The sequence below is a fragment of the Chiloscyllium punctatum genome, chromosome 15, assembly GCF_047496795.1.
Source record: "Chiloscyllium punctatum isolate Juve2018m chromosome 15, sChiPun1.3, whole genome shotgun sequence".
NCBI classification, from domain to species: domain Eukaryota; kingdom Metazoa; phylum Chordata; class Chondrichthyes; order Orectolobiformes; family Hemiscylliidae; genus Chiloscyllium; species Chiloscyllium punctatum.
This window is the reverse complement of record NC_092753.1, coordinates 42,163,919-42,185,980: the sequence shown is the minus strand read 5'-3', so window position 1 is coordinate 42,185,980 and position 22,062 is coordinate 42,163,919. Positions and strand designations below refer to the sequence as shown.

Here is a 22,062-nt window from a genome sequence, read left to right as displayed (position 1 = left end):
TTAGTTATAGCAAGGAATATTTTTAATAGACTGTATTAAAATGTAAATTCTAAAACATTACCATATTTGTGCTGGTTTATGGAAGATTTTACAGTTGGAGTTTTGCAAAAGGCTTTGACCAGAAACTTGGAAAAATAACTTATGGAAACTAGCTGAACTTTGAGCAACTTACGATCAAAACAGAACTCCTTGGTCTGTGATTTATCTCTAATAGGCAGCTGGCTCACTTGCTTCCCATTTTGTACTCTAAACCAAAATATATTTCCTGACATTTTCATTGACAGTTGTATCTTGGTAAGAGGGAAGAATATTATTTTAACAGCTTCAGGTAAACTATTGGAAAGAAAACTTAATGGTAGTGTGGTGCAATGAGGCAAATCACCCCCCCCCCCCACCTCCCCCAACGTACATTGATAGTGGGAGATTCAGTGGTGGTAACACCGTTGAATGTTAAGGGACAATGATTAGATTCTCTTTTGCTGGGGTTGGTCATTGCCCGGTATTTGCAGCTTGAACATTCCTTGGAGGAGAGGGGCCCCACTTGCAGAATTTAGTGGAAATCTGGAATTGGTTTGGATCCTTTTCCTTACCCCACCTTCAAAAGAAAACCATGTCTCCTGTGCATGAATCCTTGTCAAGGGAACTGACTTCAGTTTGCACCCATCTATCATAACATCTACAGCATTCTTCATTTAGAAAAATCAGGCTTTTTTGTAAGACAGCTTGGATTCTGATTGCGTGCGATAATGTGTTTGCGATGTCTTTTAATGTTGTGCTCTTTGACTGATGCTTAATAATATTTGCAATGTTGAAGAAATTAGATGATTTGTGATTTAATTCAGCACGACAGCAATCTAGTTCCAAGCAACTTATGACTTCAGTATTATCATCAAAATAAACCAAAATTTCAGTCCTCTGGCACCGTCAACTGTATGAACAATATTTTTGGATTGACCTTTGATCCTTGCAATACCAAAATGTTATACACAATCAGAGTAGTCCTTGAGAAATGTAGGTTGCAACTAAAACACAAAATGGTAGTTTGCACATTCTCCCTGTGTCTGCGTGGGTTTCCTCTGGGTGCTCTGGTTTCCTCCCACAGTCCAAAGATGTGCAGGCCAGTTGGATTGGCCATGCTGAATTGCCCATAGTGTCAGGTGCATTAGCCAGAGGGCAATGGGTCTTGGTGGGTTACTCTTCAGAGGGTCAATGGAGACTTGTTGGGCCGAATGGCCTGTTTCCACACTGTAGTGAATCTAATCTAATGCAAAATCATTACAGTGGAACACGAGGCAGCTTAAATTCACCTCATCTAGATTTGAGAGTTGATGATTAGTTAAGCAGATTGTTCTCCATCATAATTTAACAGATTAACAAGCATTTTTTTTCCATTGAAAGGGTTTTCACTTGGTTGGAAGTTTATACATTTAATTTGTTTACCTATCCCTGTGCACTCAGCTACTTGTCGTTCAGTTTAATACTTGTCTCTAGGTGGCAGTATCTTAGTCTACATCATTTCGCCTAAGCCTGAGAGCTAAGTTGCAAGTAAGATGCGTCGCAATAGTCTCAGCACAGTTGTGATGAAACTACTTATCCAGTGCAAAGAAATCCGACATCTAAATGTAATTTTCTTGTTTGCAGTTTTATACTTGAATGTGATGATCAGCAAAACACTTGGGAGAAATAGTCTGTTTGTTACCATTGGCAAAAATTCATCATTTCAGGTCACTGCAACTTACAGCAGAGGTTTAAAGGGAGCATATATAATTAAGAGATGTATTTTGAATAAACCCACAGGGTTTTAATGAATAAGAAAACAACTGTTCTAGATTCGCTTTGCTCCTTGCATGAATATTTGAGGCCATTTTGAAATGATTGCATTTTGATGACAGCTCACATGGCCTTTCTTTCTGTAAGCTTTTCGAGATCTTGCACTAACACAAGGATCATGCAGCATAATTTGTTTTCCAAATAAAGCCCCAAACCTGACTTGAGAGTTGATATGGCACTATTGAAATGTAACCCATAAAGCAGCACAACTGCTGATGGTCAAGTCTTGCTCTGTGCAGTGGTTTGTGCAAACAGTGGTGTTTTTTTTGCCAAACCCTGTAATTAACATTTTGTTGTAGTAGATTTTAATCTTTTGAAATAGGAAGCAGCAGAATTTTTGAGACATTTTGTTGCTGAATTTTTTAAATTTTTTTTAATTGTTTGTTTCAAAGTAGCAGAGTGTTTTTAATGGAACAAATAATTCCTTCACTAAGACCCGATGCAAAATTTTTCTTTTAAACTGGGAGTTGCATAAATTAGCAAGGAGAGCATAACTGTCTTTTACCTTTGATCGCAAGTTGACTGAATATTTGTTGAAAGATTTAGACGTAATTTGAGTTTTGGACATTCTGAAATTACCCAAAACTCCACAGCACAAGCCAAAATGTTGGGGTCAACGTGGAATAATCAGATCAGCGATGATCTTGCTCACTGGTGGAGCAAGCTCAATTTGCCAAGTGATCTGCTTCAGTTGCTAAGTTAACTCGGCAGATGTGTGGCTATTAATGTGTATGTACATTAGGGTGGTGCGTGTGTGGGGTAAGCATCTGTTGTTCACCCTAAATTCTGAACACAATTTGGAAAAGAAGGTAGATCACTTGGCACCTTGACCTTGATCCATCGGTCATCAAGGTCAGAGAACATAGCAGCACAGTACAGGCCTTTTGGCCCTTGATGTTGTGCAGACCTTTTATCCTACTTTAAGCTCAAACTATCCTATGTACTCTTCATTTTACTATCACCTATGTGCCTATTCAAGGGTCGTTTAAATGTCCCTAATGTATCTGACTCTACTATCACTGTTGGCAGTGCATTCCACGCACCCACCCTCAATATAAAGAACCTACCTCTGACATCTCCCCTAAACTTTCCTCCAATCACCTTAAAATTAGCGGTTTCCACCCTGGGAAAAAGTCTCTAGCCATCTACTCTATCTCTACCTCTCATCATCTTGTGCACCTCTATCAAGTCACCTCTCGTCCTTCTTCGCTTCAATGAGAAAAACCCTAGCTCTCTCAACCTTTCTTCATAAGACATGCTCTCCAGTCCAGTCAGCATTCTGGTAAATCTTCTCTGCACCTTCTCTATAGCTTTCACATCCTTCCTAGAATGAGGCAACCAGAACTGAATACAATATGCCAAGTATTGTCTAACCAGGGCTCTGTCGAACTGCAGAATAACCTTGCAGGTTAGAGCTCATGGAATACAGAGAAAACTAGCCATTTGGATACAGAACTGGCTCAAAGGTAGAAGACAGAGGATGGTGGTGGAGGGTTGTTTTTCAGACTGGAGGCCTGTGACCAATGAAGTGCCACAAGGATCGGTGCTGGGTCGTCTACTTTTCGTCATTTATACAAATGATTTGGATGTGAGCATAAGAGGTATAGTTAGTAAGTTTGCAGATGACACCAAACTTGGAGGTGTAGTAGACAGCGAAGAAGGTTATCTCAGATTACAACAGGATCTTGATCAGATGGACCAATGGGCTGAGAAGTGGCAGATGGAGTTTTAATTTAGATAAATGCGAGGTGATGCATTTTGGGAAAGTGAATCTTAGCAGGACTTAATGGTAAGGTCCTAGGGAGTGTTGCTGAACAAAGAGACCTTGGAGTGCAGGTTCATAGCTCCTTGAAAGTGGAGTCGCAGGTAGATAGGATAGTGAAGAAGGCGTTTGGTATGCTTTCCTTTATTAGTCAGAGTATTGAATACAGGAGTTGGGAGGTCATGTTGTGTCTGTGCAGGACATTGGTTAGGCCACTGTTGGAATGTTGCATGCAATTCTGGTCTCCTTCCTTTCGAAAGGATGTTGTGAAACTTGAAAGGGTTCAGAAAAGATTTACAAGAATGTTGCCAGGGTTGGAGGATTTGAGTGATAGGGAGTGGTTGAATAAGCTGGTGCTGTTTTCTCTGGAGCGTCAGAGGCTGAGGGGTGGCCTTAGAGATTTATAAAGTCATGAGGAACATGGATAGGATAAATAGACAAAGTCCAGACCTAGAGGGCTTAGATTTAAAGTGAGGGGGAACGACAGAAAAGAGACCTAAGGGGCAGAGGGTGGTACATGTATGGAATGAGCTGCCAGAGGAAGTGGTGGAGGCTGGTATAATTGCAACATTTAAAAGGCATCTGGATGGGTATATGAATAGGAAGCATTTGGAGGGATATGGGCAGGGTACTGGGAGGTGGAACTAGATTGGATTGGGATATCTGGCCAACATGGACGAGTTGGACCGAAGGGTCTGTTTCCGTGCTGTACATCTCTGTGAATCTCTGCAGCTCTTAAACTCAATCCCCCTGCTAATGAAAGCCAACACACCATATGCCTTCTTAACGACTCTATCAACTTGGGTGGCAAATTTGAGGGATCGATGGCCATTGATCTCAAGATCATAATTGATCTGATTATTCCACATTATTCCCCTACATGGAAAAAGTGAATTGCTGCAGTGCATCTTGTAGATGGTGCACACTGTTGCCACTGTGCATTGATGATGAAGGGACTGCATGTACAAGATGATGGAAGGGATGGCAGTCAAGCAAGCTACTTTGCATTGGTTTGGTATTGAGCTTCTTGAGTGTTGTTAGAACTATATTCATCCAGGCAAGTGGAGAGTATTCCATCTCTCTCCTGACTTGTGCCTATGGCCAGGCTCTGAGTAGTTATGAAGTGAGTTGCTCACAACAGAATTCCTAGCCTCTGACCCGGTGTTGTAAGTCCAATTCCATTTTTCTACAACATTTTTTTATGGATAATTAAAATTAAGTTGATCAATGAAACTGAATAAATGCAGGTTTGTAAAATAGAAAATTAAAGAAGTAAACGCTTTGTTTGTTGTCACTTCACTCTGAGGCTGTCACTCAGGCTTGAGTCTCTTGTACTAATGGAAATATCTTATCCACATCCATTCTGTCCAGGCCTTTCAGTATTCTGTAAATTTTAGTCAGAATCCCCCCCCAAAAATCTTTCTAAACTCCATGTATAGATCCTGAATCTTCAACTGCTCCTCATATGTCAAGCCCTTCATTCCTGGGATCATTCTTGTAAACTTCCTCTGGACCTCTCCAATACCAGGATCATCATTCCTTGGATACGGACCTCAAAACTGCTCTCAATATTCCAAATGCAGTCTGAATAGAGCCTTATACAGCCTCAGCAATACATCCCTGCTCTTGTATTCTAATCCTCTTGAAATGAATGGTAACATTGCATTTGCCTTCCTAACTGCCAAATAATCCTGCATGTTAACCTTAAGAGAATCCTGAACCTGGACTCCCAAGTCCCTTTGTGCTTCAGCCTTCTGAAACCTTTTCCTGTTTACAAAGTAATCTGCGCCTCTATTCTTCCAACCAAAGCGCAGAACTTCACACTTTCCCACATTATATTCCATCTGCCACTTCTTTTCCCACTCTCCCATCCTGTCCAAGTCTTTCTGCAGCCTCCCTGCTTCATCAACACGACCTATCTCTGCACCTATTCTTGTGTCATCTGTAAATGTAGCAACAATGCCCTCAGTTCCTTAGTCCAGATCATTAATGTATAGAATGAATAGTTGTGGTCCCAACACCAATCCTGTGGAACTCCACTCGTCACCAGCTGCCATCTGAAAAAAAACCCCTTTATTCCTACCCTCTGCCTTCTGCCAGTCAGCTAATCCTCTATCCATGCCAATACCATGCCCCTAACACCATAATCTCCTATCTCTCACTTAGCAGCCTCCTGTGTGGCACTTTGTCAAAGGCCTCTGGCAATCCAAATAGATCATGTCCACTGGCTCTCTTTTGTCTGACTTGCTCCTTACCTCCTCAAAGAATTCTAACATATTTGTCAGATATGACCTCCACTTGATGAAGCTGTGCAGACTGAACCTTATTTTACCATGCACTTCCAAATACTCTGCAATCTCATCCTTAATAATGGACTCTAAAATCTTACCAATGACCGAGATCAGACTACCAGGCCTGTAGTTCCTTGTTTTTTGCCTCCCTCCCTTAAGCTTGTTTTACACTTCAACTATCTCCTTCAGAACTCTGTTGTCCATCTGATCTGGGTAATTTATCCATCTTCAGACCTATTAGCTTTCCCAGCACCTTCTCTTTAGTGATGGCCACTACACTCATCTCTGCCCCTTGACTCTGTTGAAGTTCTGGTATGTTGCTGGTGTCCTCCACTTTGAAAACTGATGCAAAGTACTTATTCAGTCCCCTGCCATTTTATCCCCATTACTCATTCTCTATTGGTCGAATTTTCACTTCTCTTTCTCTCTCTCTTTCTCTTTCGCTCTCTCTCTTTCTTTCTCTCTCTCCCTCTCTCTCTCTTTCTCTCTCTTTTTTTCTTTTTGTCTCTCTCTCTCTCTCTCTCTCTCTCTGTTTTTAAGATATCTAAAAGGTAAGACAATCTTGCAATCTTCTTTCACACTACTATTTAGCCTGCTCACATATTTTGTCTTCTCACCCCTTATTGTTTTTTCTTAGTTATTCTCTGCTGATTTTTAAAGGCTTTGCAATCCTCTGGCTTCCTATTAATCCTCTCATTGTATGCTTTTTCTTATGCTGTATGCTGTCCCTGACTTCCCTTATCAGCCACAGTTATCTTGTCCTCTCTTTTATATTTTGTTTCTTCTTTGGAAAGAATTTCTACTGTGCCTCCCTATTTACCTCCAGAAACTCCTGCCGTTGCTGCTCCACCATCTTGCCTGCTATGTTCCTGTTCCAAGCAACTCTGGCCATCTCTACCCTCATGTATTTCTAGGTATGTTTACTCAATTGTAATACCGTTACATCTGATTCCAGTTTCTCCCTCTGAAACTGCAGGGTGAATTCTATCATAGTCACTGCCCCTTTGGGATTCCTTCACCTTCAGCTCCCTGATCAAGTCTGCTTCGTTATCCCCAAATTTAGAATTGCCTGTTTCCCAGTGGGCTAATTACATCGGTCAGTCCCAGTGGGCTAATTACATCGGTCAGTCCAGAGTAGAGCAATAAACTGATGCAGAGCGAGGTAAGAATAGTGTGGATTGGCAGCAAAAAGCCAGATGATTGAGAAACCAGTGGGCTACCTTCAAAGAGGAGATAGAATCCTTGGATAAACAAAGCCAGAGCTCTCTGTATGACAAAGGAGATATAAATTGAGTTAAAGGTAAAAATAAAATGAGCCTATGACTGGTGTGGGGTCATAAGTATAGTTGAAAAACAAACTGAGTGCAAAAGGTTCAGAAAGGACATAAAAAAGCCAACAAAAGGAGGAAAGCAGAATTCAGACACTAATATGGAAGGAAATTCTGAAGTGCTGTGTGAACTCAAAAATAATGGACGGTGATAAAGGGTATCAAAAAAGGGGATTTGCACGTGGAGGCAAGAGATGTGGCTGAAGTGTAACAAGGCACTGGCCATAATCTGTCAGTCTTCCCTCGACCAAGATGTTGCTAGAGTATTGGAGAATGGAATACATTGCACCCTTGTTCGAAAACAGGGGTGCAATGGATAGGCCAGTCAAGTTAACTTTGGTGGTGGAGAACATTCTAGAAAATAATTATTCGGGATAGAATTAATAATGGTTTAATTGTGAAGAGTCAACATGGATTTGTTGTGAGAAAATCATGTCTATCTAACTAGTTGGACATGTTTGAAGAGGTAACGGAGAGGGTTCATGAAGGAAAGACTGTTGATGAAGTGGACATAAACTTCCAAAAGGTGTCCAACCTGTAAAGGAGTTTATGGGTCATTAAATAAAAGGGACAGTATCAACATAGCAGGGGATGGGAAGAAGAGCATAATGGTTCATGGGTATTTTTCAGACTGAAGGCACCTGTATTCTGGTGTACTCAGAAACTGAAATTTGCTTTACCTGGCACCTGTAAATGATATAGAACATGGTATGGAGTGGAGAGTTTCAAAGGTTGTGAATGATGTAACCTGGAAACATTGTAAACTGTGAGAACAACTTCAAAAGAACAATTAGTTCGGTGAATGTGTGCATAGGTGATGCATAGATGATGTTCAAAGTGGAGAGATGTGAGGTGTTACATTTTTTGATACGAAGAGCATGGAGAGACAATGTAAAATGAGGGGTGTGTAAAATCAATTCAAAAGAGTGTGAAGGGTTAGAGCAAATTGCATGTATATGTGTATGATCAGAAAGAGAGGTCGGATAAGAAAAGAGAACTATTAATAAAATGGCATTCTAAGCTTCATTTACTAGGGACATTGAGTACAAGACCAGGAAGGTTGTGATGAACTTGTGTAGGATCATGGTTAGAACTCAGCTGAAATACTGTTCTGGGAGGCACACTTTAGGAAGCATATGGCTACGTCTGAAAAAGTCGAGTTTTACGGGAACGATTCCAGGGATGAGAAACTTAGGTTGTGAGGAAAGTTTGGAAGGGTTTGGATTGTTTTCCTTGGAGAAGAAAAAGCTGAGGGGAGATTTGATGGAAGTTTTCAAAATCGTGGTGGGTCTTGAGGGTGTAGAGGTGAAGGAACTGTTCCTTCTTGTCAGAGGATTGCAAAGTAGAGAGATCAGTTTTAATGCATTTTGCAAAACAAGCAAACACAAGGTGAGAAAATACTTGTTCACACAGCAAGTAGTTTGGGTCTGGAACACACTGCCTGGAAGTACAGTGGAGGCAAGTTCAATTGAGGCATTCAAGAGGATAATTATTCAAATCGAAACCATGTGTTTTCGGGGGAAGACAGGCAATTGACACGAAGACGAGATACTCAGAGAGCCAGTGCAGGTAGTGGGCTGAATGGCCAGCACCATAACAATTCCATAAGTCTGTGATCCTATGTCTACTCTTGAAGGAGAACCTACTGAGATGAATATCTCAGAACTGGTGGACAGTGCAGGTGAAAGCCTTGCCTGTGCATCCTCTGAGGGTTAAGTGGCTTCCTCCTCAGAGGTGGAGGTAGAGCCCAGGGTAACAGTACTTCCCTTTATAGTTTGCTGAGTTCACTAAAATTTGCATAAGAGAAGAGGGGAATGAATAGCGAAAAAGGGATAAAGGTTTGTTCAGTGTAAGAATGAATTAACACTGGCATTAATGCGGCACAACACAATGAAATTCACTTGGTAGAGGCACATGGAGCTCTTTGCCTCCCCACAATTGGTCACCATGTTCTTTATTCCTGAAGAAGGGCTCATGCCCGAAACGTCGATTCTCTTGCTCCTTGGATGCTGCCTGACCTGCTGCGCTTTTCCAGTAACACGTTTTCAGCACCATGTTCTTTGGCAAACTGAAGCAGTTTTTTCCTCATAATGGAGTGAGAAGCCTAATGGCTGCCACCTCATTGCAGGTGTGATGAGAATCTTTTGTTTTTGAGCAATAACATGAAAAGACCAGTTGTGTATGTGGGAGAGGTGTTAGTGGTGATGCAGGAGATGTGACAGGCTGTCCTGAGTGAGAGAGTAGGAAGGCAATAGTGTAGAAATATCGCTAGTTGAGGGGATGAAAAGGGTGAGAACCATTGTACGGACATCCTACGTATATATTAAGAGTTGCAGTTCATTAGCCTTGATAAGAGCTCGCAGAATTAGAGAGAGCTACTGTGACCCTGTGAGTGTGAGGTAGCAGGAGAAAACGATGGCACTTACTCTTGCAGAGTGCAGAAGATCATTGACCTCCTTCCTGCCTTGCATTTGATCCTGGAGACTAAACTGACCGGGGCTGCTATCCTGTCCAGACTGGCTGCATCTGGTGGTGTGGTCTAGTGGAAACAGTACAGCCCTTCTGTCAGCTACCGCGTCTAGGGGCACCTCCAGTTCTCTATGAAAAGGTGTAACTGCACGTTGTGAGGGATGGTTGCTGGCCTGAAGTGCCTGCCATGCTGTGGAGCCAGGGCTCAAATGTGCCAGGGGCATGAATGATGCAAAGTCCCAACAGTGGTGGGCCATCCAAAGGTGCTGAAAAGGCACCTTTCACAATTTGTGGGTTGAATGGTGGACTACCTGTGAGAAAAGCCACCGTGAACCATGACCAATTGCTTGCCATGAATCTCCCTGACCAAAAAAATTGAGAAAATTCGGCTTGGGGAAAAAAGTGTTGCCAGCCTTGATGCATTGAAAAACAAGAGGGCTCAGGTTTAAATCTTTTTTCAAGGTCTGGAGTACACTGCCTTAGAATGTGGTGGAAGTAGCTTAATTCAAAGCATTCACTAATTGGGCTTTTATCTGAGAAGGAAGAATGTGCAGGGTTACGTGGAGGATATGGGGAAATACTGCTGGATGCATTAATGGTGTGAAGATTTGGTGCAGCTGCAACAAGATGACTTGTCTTCTGTGCTGTGGAAATTCAGTAAAGACAGACTGGCTTAAGATCATTGCTGGCCAGTTTTTGGTAGAGAATGGAGTGAAAACATCAAACTGAAAACACCTAGCAGTATACATCCAGTTTCTGTCATATAGGACATTTGTTTCAAGCTTAAGAGAAGTAAAGTATTGAAAGCCTAATAAAAATAGTGTCAGCCTTCGCTCAGCGGTTGGAGTCATGCTGCTGAATGAAAAGGTCAAAAACAAAACTGTTTTCTCGTCATTATTGCTGTTTGTAGGTGTTGTAGCATGAAAGCTACATGCATTTTCCAACATCATTTACAGTTCAAAAAGTATCTCATTGGGTGTGAAGCATTTTGGAGCATTGTGAGAGTTTCAATAGAAATGAAAGTCTTAAAAAGGTTCAATACAGAGCATTGAATATATCGCATCTTGTCATGCCACTTGAACATTGCAGAGCACTTGATACAAATGACATTGTGTATTTACTGTTGGTTGGAATATTCACCATACTGAGCTGAATGACCAGTTGGTTTTGTTGGCAGAGTTGATAAATGGAGAAATGTGACTAAGCTACAGGAATAGCTTTCTGCTTCTCTTCAAGTGACTCCATGGAGTCTTTAACATTGCTGATGTGGCTTTGGTATAATATCTTCATGATGGGTGGCTCACATAACAGTGCTACATTGATATGTTGAATCAGAAATACTTCCAATATTTCATTGTCTTCTGTTGCAGTGCACCTTGTAAATTTGTGGAGCATCATCAAAAATGTGAATTGTAATTGTGAATTTATGCTCAAATTAGAGCGCAAGTAATCGTGATTCTAATAAATAAAATGAACCTTATACTCCTAAATTATCTCAATGGTCAATTTATCAGACCAATATTCTTCCCTTGTTCCCTCAATTCTTTGTACTGTACCTGGATGCACCTGGCTGCACTTAAAGTATTGGGTGAAAGACCAAAAACCAGACTCACTTGCTTTCTATTTTATGTTATCTGCCCTCCTTCCCTTCATGAAGGTCTGGATCCGTCTCAATTTCGAAGTCAATCCCACTGTTTCAAAGATGAAGAAAATGATGCTCTGTTGGGTGGCCCAGCCCAGCTTACTGATGAGGAAAAATACCGAGATGCAGAAAGATTCAAGTTTGCTTGTCCAAGATGTGGAACAGAAAATATTTATGATAATGTATTTGATGGAAGTGTAAGTACTTGATTATTTGCCAAAAGAAAATCTCCTGTTGTCCTTTTGTAAATGATCAGTTAGCTAGACAAAGTTATATATCTGTAGGAATACTTTAACAAGTATAACTAAACCGTGTAGACTTAAAAAGTCCGTAGCTTGATGTGTAGTTTGTACTGAAACTGCCCGTGGAAGGTAAGCCAGTGTAGGAGGGCATGTGGTAACCATTTAGTTATTGGGGTGGGTTGCTATGCAACTGGGGAAAAGTAAAAGTTAACAGCAAACTTTTATCTGAACCAGTCTTCAAAACATTCATTACTTGCCAACCTCCAAACTCTCTCTCTTGAAAACCAGTCAAGCAAGTTGTAGGGCACCCCTCCGTTCCATTGCTGACGACATTCTGTTCTGCTCCATGTGTTTTGCTCAGTAACTAGTGGAGGCGTCTAAATGTGCTAAGTGCTGAAACTGTATTGGGGCTTGCCTCTGTAACAGAAACATGGCATTCCAACTTTTTCTTCCCCTGAAACTTACATTCACAAGTTGGAGTTTCAAGCAAGGGAAGTGTCTTGCTTTTCCTTGACTGTAATTTGAAACCATGACCGAGGAAGATAACATCATATCATACTTCTAGGTTTAGTTCTTTAACTGAGAACATCGTTTTCTGAAACTGCTCATGCCACAAACTATTTAAGCAGTTCTATTTTGGTGGGGAATGGTTTGAATTTATTGATGTGCAGAAAACTGAGATCACAAAGCTCCGTGCAAGAAAATGTTTTCTATTTTTTAAAAAAAAACGTTAAAAGTACTTATTTTTAATATTGAGAGTCTTTACTTTTCATGGTTTCTCTTCACCACCTTACCCCTTTTTTATTTTTAGAAAAGCTGCTCTTGACATTCTCTAGAATGTTGTCCTTCTCTGTCATCAATCGCAAGAGGATACATTCCAATCAGACACTGGTGCCAGATATTGTGTTGACCTTGGTTCTGAACCTAAAATTGTGGAAAAATATGTACTCATCCTTTTTATTTTCAGCGTTTTAAATGCACAGTAAATTATGAGATTGGACGTTTTTGTAGACTTTGGATCTGAAAGCAAAGAAGCTCTTATCTAAATTAAAAGTAATTATTCTAAGTTGATCTAGCGGAACAGCAGATGTTTTGGATTTTTTCAGTCAAAACAATCCGGTTGCTTAAGGAAAGTAAGGAGTAGGGCCTGGCACAGAGCAATAGTACTGAGCAAAATCCTTGACTTTTGCTTCATTACAGCTGTAAACAAGATAGAGAGTTAATTGCATGGACTTTGAGAACTTGCAGATGGGCTCAGTATTCAGAGAGTATATCACTGTAGGAATTCTTGCACTTTCAAGTGAAACATATGAAACAAGATCGATTTGACTACAAAAATGTCTCATTTACTGATTCTTGACTGTTTAGGATTGACGTTCTCTCCCGTCACTAAAATGTGATGCATTGTGATACTATATTTCACATCTGTGTGTCTTCCACTTTGTATCAGGGGCAACAGATCCAACCCAGCTTGCTTCACTGCAGTAATATTGATTGCGAGGCGTTACCTGTTCAGTATGAAGTGCAGATGCGTAACAAGCTAACTTTGGACATCAGGAAACATATCAAAACATACTACAGTGTAAGTACCTGCAGAGAACTATAGAATCGAATCTTGTTGATGGCTCACTGATCAAAAACAAATCATCTAGCTTTTCGGATACTTTAAGTGAATTCAACTGAACCATCATTTTCAGTCAGGCTGAAGAATGCTTGAATGATGCTGCTTACATTAAGTGCAGGATAGCTATTGTTTAAAAAATAGTGCTTTAATTCCATGCATAGTGTATTTGGAGCTGTTTGAAAAATGTTAAAACTGATGTATAAATGATGCCTTATTCTGCTGGTGAAAGGGAGTATGCATTGCAAATAAGCTTGTGCAGGAGAAGCATTAGCTTATCTAAACTAAGAAATGAATAGGGGATGTTTTCTGAAGCAGGAAAATTTCACCAGCTTGACAGTTGGCAGGCTGCCTGCTGCGTAGATTCATGAAAGCTAAGAATTACACTTTCATGAAATTTTCCTTACTAAATGCCCTGGTTAATCTGAAAGATAACCCACTGATTCAATTCATCCTTTGATTGGGCGGTGCTTGTTACATCTTCATTCTGACAAAGCATTTGTGTTAATCATTTGGCCCTCTAGTAGACTCTCCAGGGCTGGTGCTTTTAAAATAAATGTGGCTGTGATAGCTCTTTAGTCTATTACACTTACAATAGAAGCAAAGAACTGGTAATTATAAATTCTGTGCAATGATTGTAAAAGAAAGTGAGAATGGATGCAGCTCTTGAGTGTTGTTGGGAAGTTTGTTCAGTTGTTTCCTTTTATTGGAGTGCCTGTCTTGGGCCTTTCTGTAAATACTTTGAGGCAAAGAACTGCTACAGGGAGACAGTTTGAAGATTTATATTTTCCGACCAGAAAGCAAGCAGTGCTTGTGGAACTGGTATTTTTTAATTTAAGTGTGTTACGTTTGCCAGAATCAATTTTAGCAGAAACATGTTGTAAGGCACTAATTTAGAGCATTGTTATAGAGGGGTCATTACATTTGCTCAAGCCTGCAATTATTTATTGCTCAAGGTTTACTTAATAAGAATGACTGGGTAAAGGGAGGGGTTTACTTAGCATTCCTCATTTCAATACTGGTGTTCTGTGTTTTGGGAAAACTGTAATCAACGTAAGAAAATTTTTTTTTAAAATTGGAAGAGATTAGTAAGAGGAGAAAGGATCTGATCAAATTTACCCAGATTTGAAACGGCATTGTGGATTTCTCAACCCAAACAAGTCAAAATTTCAAAGCTTTCATTTGTTTTTGGCATCTGCTTTTCTTAATTTCTGAAGCAAATAAGATTTATTGAAAGAGTGATTATAATTTGATTCTACATACCACAAATTTACTTATGGTGCAGGTGTCCGAGTCATAGGTCCTAAATAAAGTATATCTTATTCACTCAGTCTGAGCCAGGTACACATCCTCTCCTTCCTCAGCCTCAATTCTATGTGACCCGACCATATATTCCACATCAGGCTTCATCTACCACCTGTCATCCCATTTCACCAACTTCTTTCTGAACTTATGCACTGTCCACCTCACAGTTCGTAACGCTTCCAAGTTCTGTACCATCTGCTCATTTTGAAATTGTGTCCTATGCATCAAGGTTCAAATCATTGACATAAATCAGAAAAAGCAAGGTCCTAACACTGTCCCCTTGGAAACTCCACTACAAAGCTTTTCCTTGCTCTGTTACTTAGCCCTATTCTATCCATGCCACTCATTAGCGATAACTTTGCCCATGTGACACTATAACAGATAGCTTTTAGAAGTCCCATTTCCCTTTTGAACTCTCAGAAACTTCTCAAACCACTTCATGTAAAATTAATGGTGTAATATTTGCAGGGATTTTGCGTGCAGCAAGATCCCGCAAGCTGGAAAGAGATGAACGGCCTGTTAATCTGATTGTGGCAGAAGAAGGTTGACCAAGAGCTCCTGTATCCTTGTGATGAGTGGGACCATGGGATCAATAACATCAAGCAGATGGTAGCCTGGTTTAGCATGTCTTTGAAGGCATTACCTCTAACAACATTGTAGCCCTTCAGTATTGGGTTGACTCATCAAGCTGGGTTATTTTCAGTCTTTGAAGTAGGTTATCAACCCAGCATTCTCAACCAGTGTTGAGAGAATGACCAACTGACCCAGTTAGTAAGGAAGCTGTCCAATTACTTTTCTTGTCCTGGTTTTAATGACTGATTTGTCACTGTATGAAGATGAGTGAGACAGCTACACAAGACTTCAGATCAGTGTCATTGTCCCTATGTTTTAAAAATGCTAATCTTTTGTGATACACTTCTGTGACTGTAGCACCTTCCTGGCCTGCCTTAACTGATTTAACGAAAGGAAATTGTATTCATTTTATGCTGAATGAAATGTCAAATGTAGAGTTGGACCAAAGTCACCATTCAAAATTGTTCAGTTCCAAATGAGTAGTTACTACAAGGTTGCTTCAGAATCTTAGAGGTTTGATATTTCACTTTGGCCTGAAGCAGAATTCAGATCTTTTAAGACTTTGTTCTGCAGCTTTTGTGAAAATATATCTGTGTTCCACTTGCAACATGCTTCACTATGTGCAGGTTGGTCACCCTAAGTGTGGGTTTGCAAGATTGGCCTCTAGGATGATCAGAAAAAGCTGATGTTGAAAAGTTGAGTAAATTTGGTCTATATTTACTCTTGAGTGTGCAGAGTAATGAGAGGTGATCTGATCAAAATATGAGAGTTCGGAATGTACTTGACAGGATAGTTACTGAGAGGTTTTTCCATGGGCTGGGGAATCTTGAATAGAGGAACTTAATGCCAGGATAAGGAGCTGGTTATTTAGAACTGAGGTAACTCAGTTCTCCATCCCTCAGAGTTATGAATCTTTAGAACTTCACACTCTATTCTGTTGTGGATGTGCTATCGTTTACTAAATTTAGGTCTAAAACAGTCAGGTCTTGGCCCCTTGGAGAATCTAGGGTTCTCGGGAGCAGCCTGTAGAATAGAGTTAAAGATGCATGTCAGATGTGACCATAATGAATGGTGGTGTCGATTTGACAGGTTAACTGATCTTCTCCCATTTCTTGAGTTCTGAAGCTCTCATTAATGAAGCTACTACAAGAGCCCATGTGGCATCACACCTGGTAAGGCATATTGCCAACATCAAATTCTGACTGGCACACAAATAAGCTTCAACAAATACTAGCATGGATGACTGTCCTCCAGGAAATTTAATTCTAGCAAGTTGATGAGTTTGGAATCTGGAAGGACTAAATTATTTCTATACCTGGTGCCAAGGTCCACTGGAAATTTGAAACTGATTAACAAAAGTTGTTTTACTGTTAGCACTCAATGTCTTGTTGAGATGTAGAATGTTATAATCTATTCTTTGAGAAAGCATTTGCTTCTGATATATGTGGATTCCATGCATTGTTTTACAGATGGGATTATCCAGATATTGATCAGTGCACGAAATGCAGATTATTCAGATTATGTTCAGGAAGCTAGGACTGTTGGCTAATTGCTTCCTTCTGACTGTTGGAACAGATATGCATCTGCCTTTCCTTTCACCCACTGATTTATACAGAAAAATATGCCAATTGCAAGAAAAATCTCATTCTTCCCTGTCAGTCCGTTGGATTGAAGATGACATATTTCCAGTTTGCTTGTGGGTTTTGACATAGCAGATAAGTCCAATACATGATCTGCAAATGATACTTGGAGGACCAACTCAGTGTGTTTTTGGCTATATGTGAGATCTCTCCGGTGTCCTCATGCTTTTCATGCGTGTTCCCCATAAATTGACTTTTTTCATTTTGATTAGTGACATGGCAGGAACTCCCATGAGTCGACAAGGATATTCCGGGATGCTTTGGGTTGCATCCCTGAAGCATCTCTGTTGTCCTGAGAGTCTTCTGCCGCAACTGCGTTCTGAGTATTGTAGTTGCTTCAAGAGTTACGTGTTAACAGTATATCCTCCAAATGAAGCTGGTTTTGACGATTCGCACCTTGATTCTAGTTACGTTGGCTTGGGAAAGGATTCCGCTGTTGGACTTCCCTTCTTTGCCATCAGAATTGGAACATCTTGTGACGGTATTGATATCATTTTGGCAATCTGGTTCTCAAAAAAAATCTGAAACAAGGTAGATAGATTTGCGTTGATATGATTTCAGATGGCACAAAGCACTTCTAAAGTGTATTCACTGTTGTAGTGTGAGAAATGTGATAGCCAGTTTTCTCAGAGTAAGGTGATAATGACCACATACTATGGTTTCTTTTTAAAAAGTTGGTTAATGGATCGACATTGTCTAAGGCACAGGGGATGACTCCTTTGCTCTTCAAGCTAGTGTTCTAGTTTATTTTAGAATACCAAGATGTACAGCAGAAATTCACTAGGAATTCTTAGGACCTTCCATGCACACAGCCATTACCACCTAGAAGGACAAGGCCAGCAGATACATGGAACACTGATTGCAAATTCTCTTCAAAATCCTCATTATCCTGATGTGGAAATATATATTGCTGCTCATTCACTGTCACTGGATCATTTGGAACTTCCTACCTGATAGCATTGTAAATCTACCTACAGCATGTGATCGACTGTGCTTCAAGAAGGCAGCTCATAATCACCTTCTCAAGGGCAACTAGGGATAGGTAATAAATGGTGACCACCCAGCCACCCCCACATCCCAGGAATAAACAAAAAGAAACTTAAGAGTATAGATGGGCTTCTGTTTACTGTTTCATTTGAGATAAACTTGTTCACATAAATCCTTTGTACTTTGTTTATTGATGCTTTATCCTGAATCTTTCTTTGACAGGTTTGTCACTGATGGTTTGCCATTTCCTTTCACTTCTAGGGTTAGGCCAAGAAGGCAGGCCCTGAGATGCCTTTGGCCAGAATGAGAATGGAACTTATGTTGTTAGCATTATACTTAAACACATTATGGCCATCTAACTAACACCAGCCATACTTAGTTGATTGTGGATCACTCAATTTGATTTGTTTGTAATATTTTGAAAAGGATTGGGATGATTATTTTATATCTACCCTTGATTATACTTGATATGAAATATTTGGATGCAGTGCAGTAACTCATTAGTTATATCGCACTTTATGCCTAAAAGGAAAGGGGAAGCAGATACATGGGAACACCACCACTTGCAGGTTTCTCTCCATGACACCCACCATCCTGACTTGAAAATGTATTGCCATACATTCATTATCACTGGGTTAGAATCCAAGGCTTCCCTCCCTAACTACTTTGAGGGTTTGTGTACATCACATGGACTGCAGCTGTTCAAGAAGGCCACACACCACCACTTTCTTCAGGTTAATAAAGGTGAGTGATAGATGCTGACTGAGCCTGCAATGCTCACCTGAAATACAATAGTTAATAGACAGTCTTCTCATACTGTGACTACTTACACATAGACACAATCTGTCGAACTAGCCATCTGCAATGTATGTTATATGGAATAATTTGCATGCTTTCAGAACTAACTATCTAGGTTTGACAGCTCTTGACTAAAAGCATCTCAGTACTTCTATACTCCAAGTTGCCTTTATAATTAATTTCTACCCTTCCTTTCCATTCTTCTGCTATTTTGGCATAATTCGTTTGTGCGCACGAAAGTCAAAAACATGAGGCGGAATGAGATTCCATCTTGTCTGTCATTTTTTTTGTTACGCATTACATCAAACCATTTAGATCTTGCTTTCAGTTCGCAGTTTCTGATACACCGTTATGATGCCAAATTTTTTCATGCTCTGTTGTTACAATGCTCATAAATATTTTCACAATAGTGTTTTGGGTACAGATGCTGCATCTCATTTGAAATGGAGGATAGAAAGAGTCTTCAAAGTGGTATTAAAAGGGTTAAGTGAGTGGTCAAACATGGTAAATAAAGTGGGACAATGTGAACACTTTGGTAAGAAGAATAACAAAGCAATGTTTTATTTGAATGGAGACAGACTGCAGAATGTTGCAGTACAGAGTGTTCTCTTACATGAATCACAAAATGTCAGCATCCATCTGCAAAAATTAATTTAATTGATTGTTGGCCTTTGTTGTGAGATAGTTGGAGTATTAAAGTGCTACAACTGTACAGGGCATCAAGGAGTGCTGCATGTAGTTTTGGTTACCTTATTTGAGGAATATGCTTGCATTAAGGCAGGTTGAAAGGGCTCATTCGGCTGATTCCATGGGATGAGGCGGTTGTCTTTTGAACAAAATTTGAGTGGTTTAGCTCTATACTCGCCAGAGTTTAGAAAAACGCGTGTCATCTTATTGAACCATAAGCTGACACGACAGGCTTGATGCTGAGAGGATGTCCTTCTTTGTGTGGGAATCTCAACTAGGAGGCATTGTTTTAAAAGCAAGCTGTCTGCCATTTAAGATGGAGCTGAGGACTATTTTCTTTGCCTAAAGGGTTGTCAATGTTTGGAATTCTCTCCCAGTGGAGACTTGGTCATTGAATATGTTCAGGCTGAGTGAGACCGATTTCTGATCAACAGCAGAGTTGGGACTTCTGGGGATAGGCACAGAATTGAAGTTGAGACCACATTCAGATCAGCCGTGATCTTATCTGACACAGTTGGCTTGAAGAGCTGAAAGGCCTTTTCCTGCTCCAATTCTTTACAAAAAACAAAAAGGAGAAGACCAGCCACTTCTCGATCTTGATTTAGTAAATATTTCTATCTGACAGGGGGAGGGGCAGGGAGCTGGGACGGCATCCAGAGTCACCATCAAATGCAACTAACAATGTCACAAAGTAAAATTACTTCTGCTCCATGACAGCAATATTCCTTTATCCATCCATGCCTGCACAGGTATCTATTTCTACCTCTTGCATCAGGCATCCATCAGGCTTCTGAGTGAGGCAGTCAGCTTATTGGAAATTTTGGACTCACTCGTGGCAAAGTTCCACTGTAAGGCAGATATAAAAGATAGCGGTGGATCAGGTGGCCACTATGCATACAGCAAATATTACACTAAAGTTTGCTAGTGCTCAATTCTGGGTACCTTTAGAAAAGGAGCAGAAAAGATTTGTGAGAATGGTGTACGGGATGAACTTCAGTTGTATGCAAAAATTGCTTGTTGTGGTTCTGTTCGCCGAGCTGGGAATTTGTCTTGCAAACGTTTCGTCCCCTGTCTAGGTGACATCCTCAGTGCTTGGGAGCCTCCTGTGAAAATTGCTTAAAGACAAAGCTTTGCAGAGAAGGTTGAGAGGTGACTTGCGAGCAGTGTTTAAAATTCCGAAGCGTCTAGGGTTGACAGAAGAACTGAGATGCGAGGTGAATGGCAAAAGAACTAAAAGCAACCTGAGGTTTTATTGCACAAGTAATCAGAATCTTGAATATCTTGCTGGAGTTTATGGCAGAAACAAATTCACCTGTGGCTTTTGAAAGGGAACTGGATAAGCACGAAAGAAAAACATTTGCAATGAGCTGAAATGGGGTTTAGCACACCAAATAGTTGCCGCCTCCTCAGTTGTAATGGTTCCTTGAAACAAAAATTGACTAGAATAGAAAATGGATAATCAATCCTTAATTGTCTGAGTTCCATTCCACCCTCTTGGACTACAGTGGCTGAATAGTCGTCCAAACTTAATTTGTAGATTCCTTCTACCCATCAAAGATGGCGCTCCCTCTCCTGCTTCTGTACTGAAATTAAAATCTGTTACAATAATGAAAGGGCAATGTGACCCTGTCATTCATATTGCTCAATTTAAAAGAAAAACAAAAATTCAATAAACCTGCTCGCAATCATTCAAAAATTATTCGTGTTTTTCTGTGAATTTCCTGAATAAATAAATTTGCTGATTAACATAGAGCAGTAGTTCTGATTGGTCCAGTTCATTCTATGCGTACAAGCAATGATAGTGATGTGCCTTCTGTTTAGAATTTGAGTTAATGCCCAGTGTAAAAGATTATCCTATAATCTTGATTAATCCATTACAGCTAATATTAAATGTTTCTAATTTATTTAAGCCTCTTCAACATGTTGAGAATGAATGCAATGGAATGTTAATTGATAAGAATCAATGCATTCTGGGGTATAATTGCTATTATTCTCACCCAGCAAGTGGGATGTGTCAAAGGAGATGTACAGATTCAAATTCTTAGCAGCAAATTTCAAGAGATAGTTGGAAAATATCCCATTACGTGTCATATAAGGTATGAAACAATCCATGGAATAATTTTGAAAATGCATCATGTGGAAACAACTAATTGCACATTTTTATTTCATGTTCTTAAGTGAACACTTCATAGATCAAGTGATACATGTTCCAACATATAAAATTATTTGAGATTGCTGGAATGATCTGACTTCTGGCAATTATAAGTGATTTGAAATTAAAACTTTCATACATCACCTGTAATTGTTGCTTATAATCATTTTTCACAGGAGCAAATGTCTGTATCATCTTTGAGTTGGGAGACTTTTAGGCTTGAGAGACCATTATTTTGTGAATTAAATTGTTCAAATCATATTAAAACTGTATTGAATATCTGCACATGCTTTGTAACCCTTGTGCATTCATCCAGCTCATTTAACAGCTTAATTTAGGGTTAACTAACATCTACACAGTACTAACATTTTAAAAATGTAGTATTAAAAGCAAAACAATAACCATTTGAAAGAGATACAATACCATAAGATGTTTGCATGGGATACTTCACTAGATCCTGGTCTGACTGACCATCTATTATAAGTTTGAGGCTGGACTTTTTCACTTCACATGTTGACTTGACCTTCTGAGCATTTCTAACATTAACTTGTTCATCTTAGTACTTAGAGAATAACTGTCAAAAGCAGTTAGACCTTTTGCACTTTGATATCACACAATTGAAGTGTGATCAGCTGTTCATCAGGTGATTCATTGAAATTCCTTTGTGTTCCATGACACGGTCTTGTACAATGCTTCCACATGGCACATACATTGCTCCTTGGAAAATAATTGTCC

At 40.0% G+C, this 22,062-nt stretch overlaps 1 protein-coding gene across 1 annotated transcript in view; it reads left to right on the top strand.

The window, feature by feature from the left end:
- Positions 1 to 22,062, top strand: part of pola1 (polymerase (DNA directed), alpha 1) — a 288,061-nt gene that overhangs the window by 160,664 nt on the left and 105,335 nt on the right. The window contains exons 33-34 of the mRNA XM_072585034.1: positions 11,338 to 11,519; positions 13,015 to 13,146. Of these exons, the coding sequence (XP_072441135.1) occupies positions 11,338 to 11,519; positions 13,015 to 13,146 (314 nt within the window). The remainder of the gene's footprint in view (positions 1 to 11,337; positions 11,520 to 13,014; positions 13,147 to 22,062) is intronic.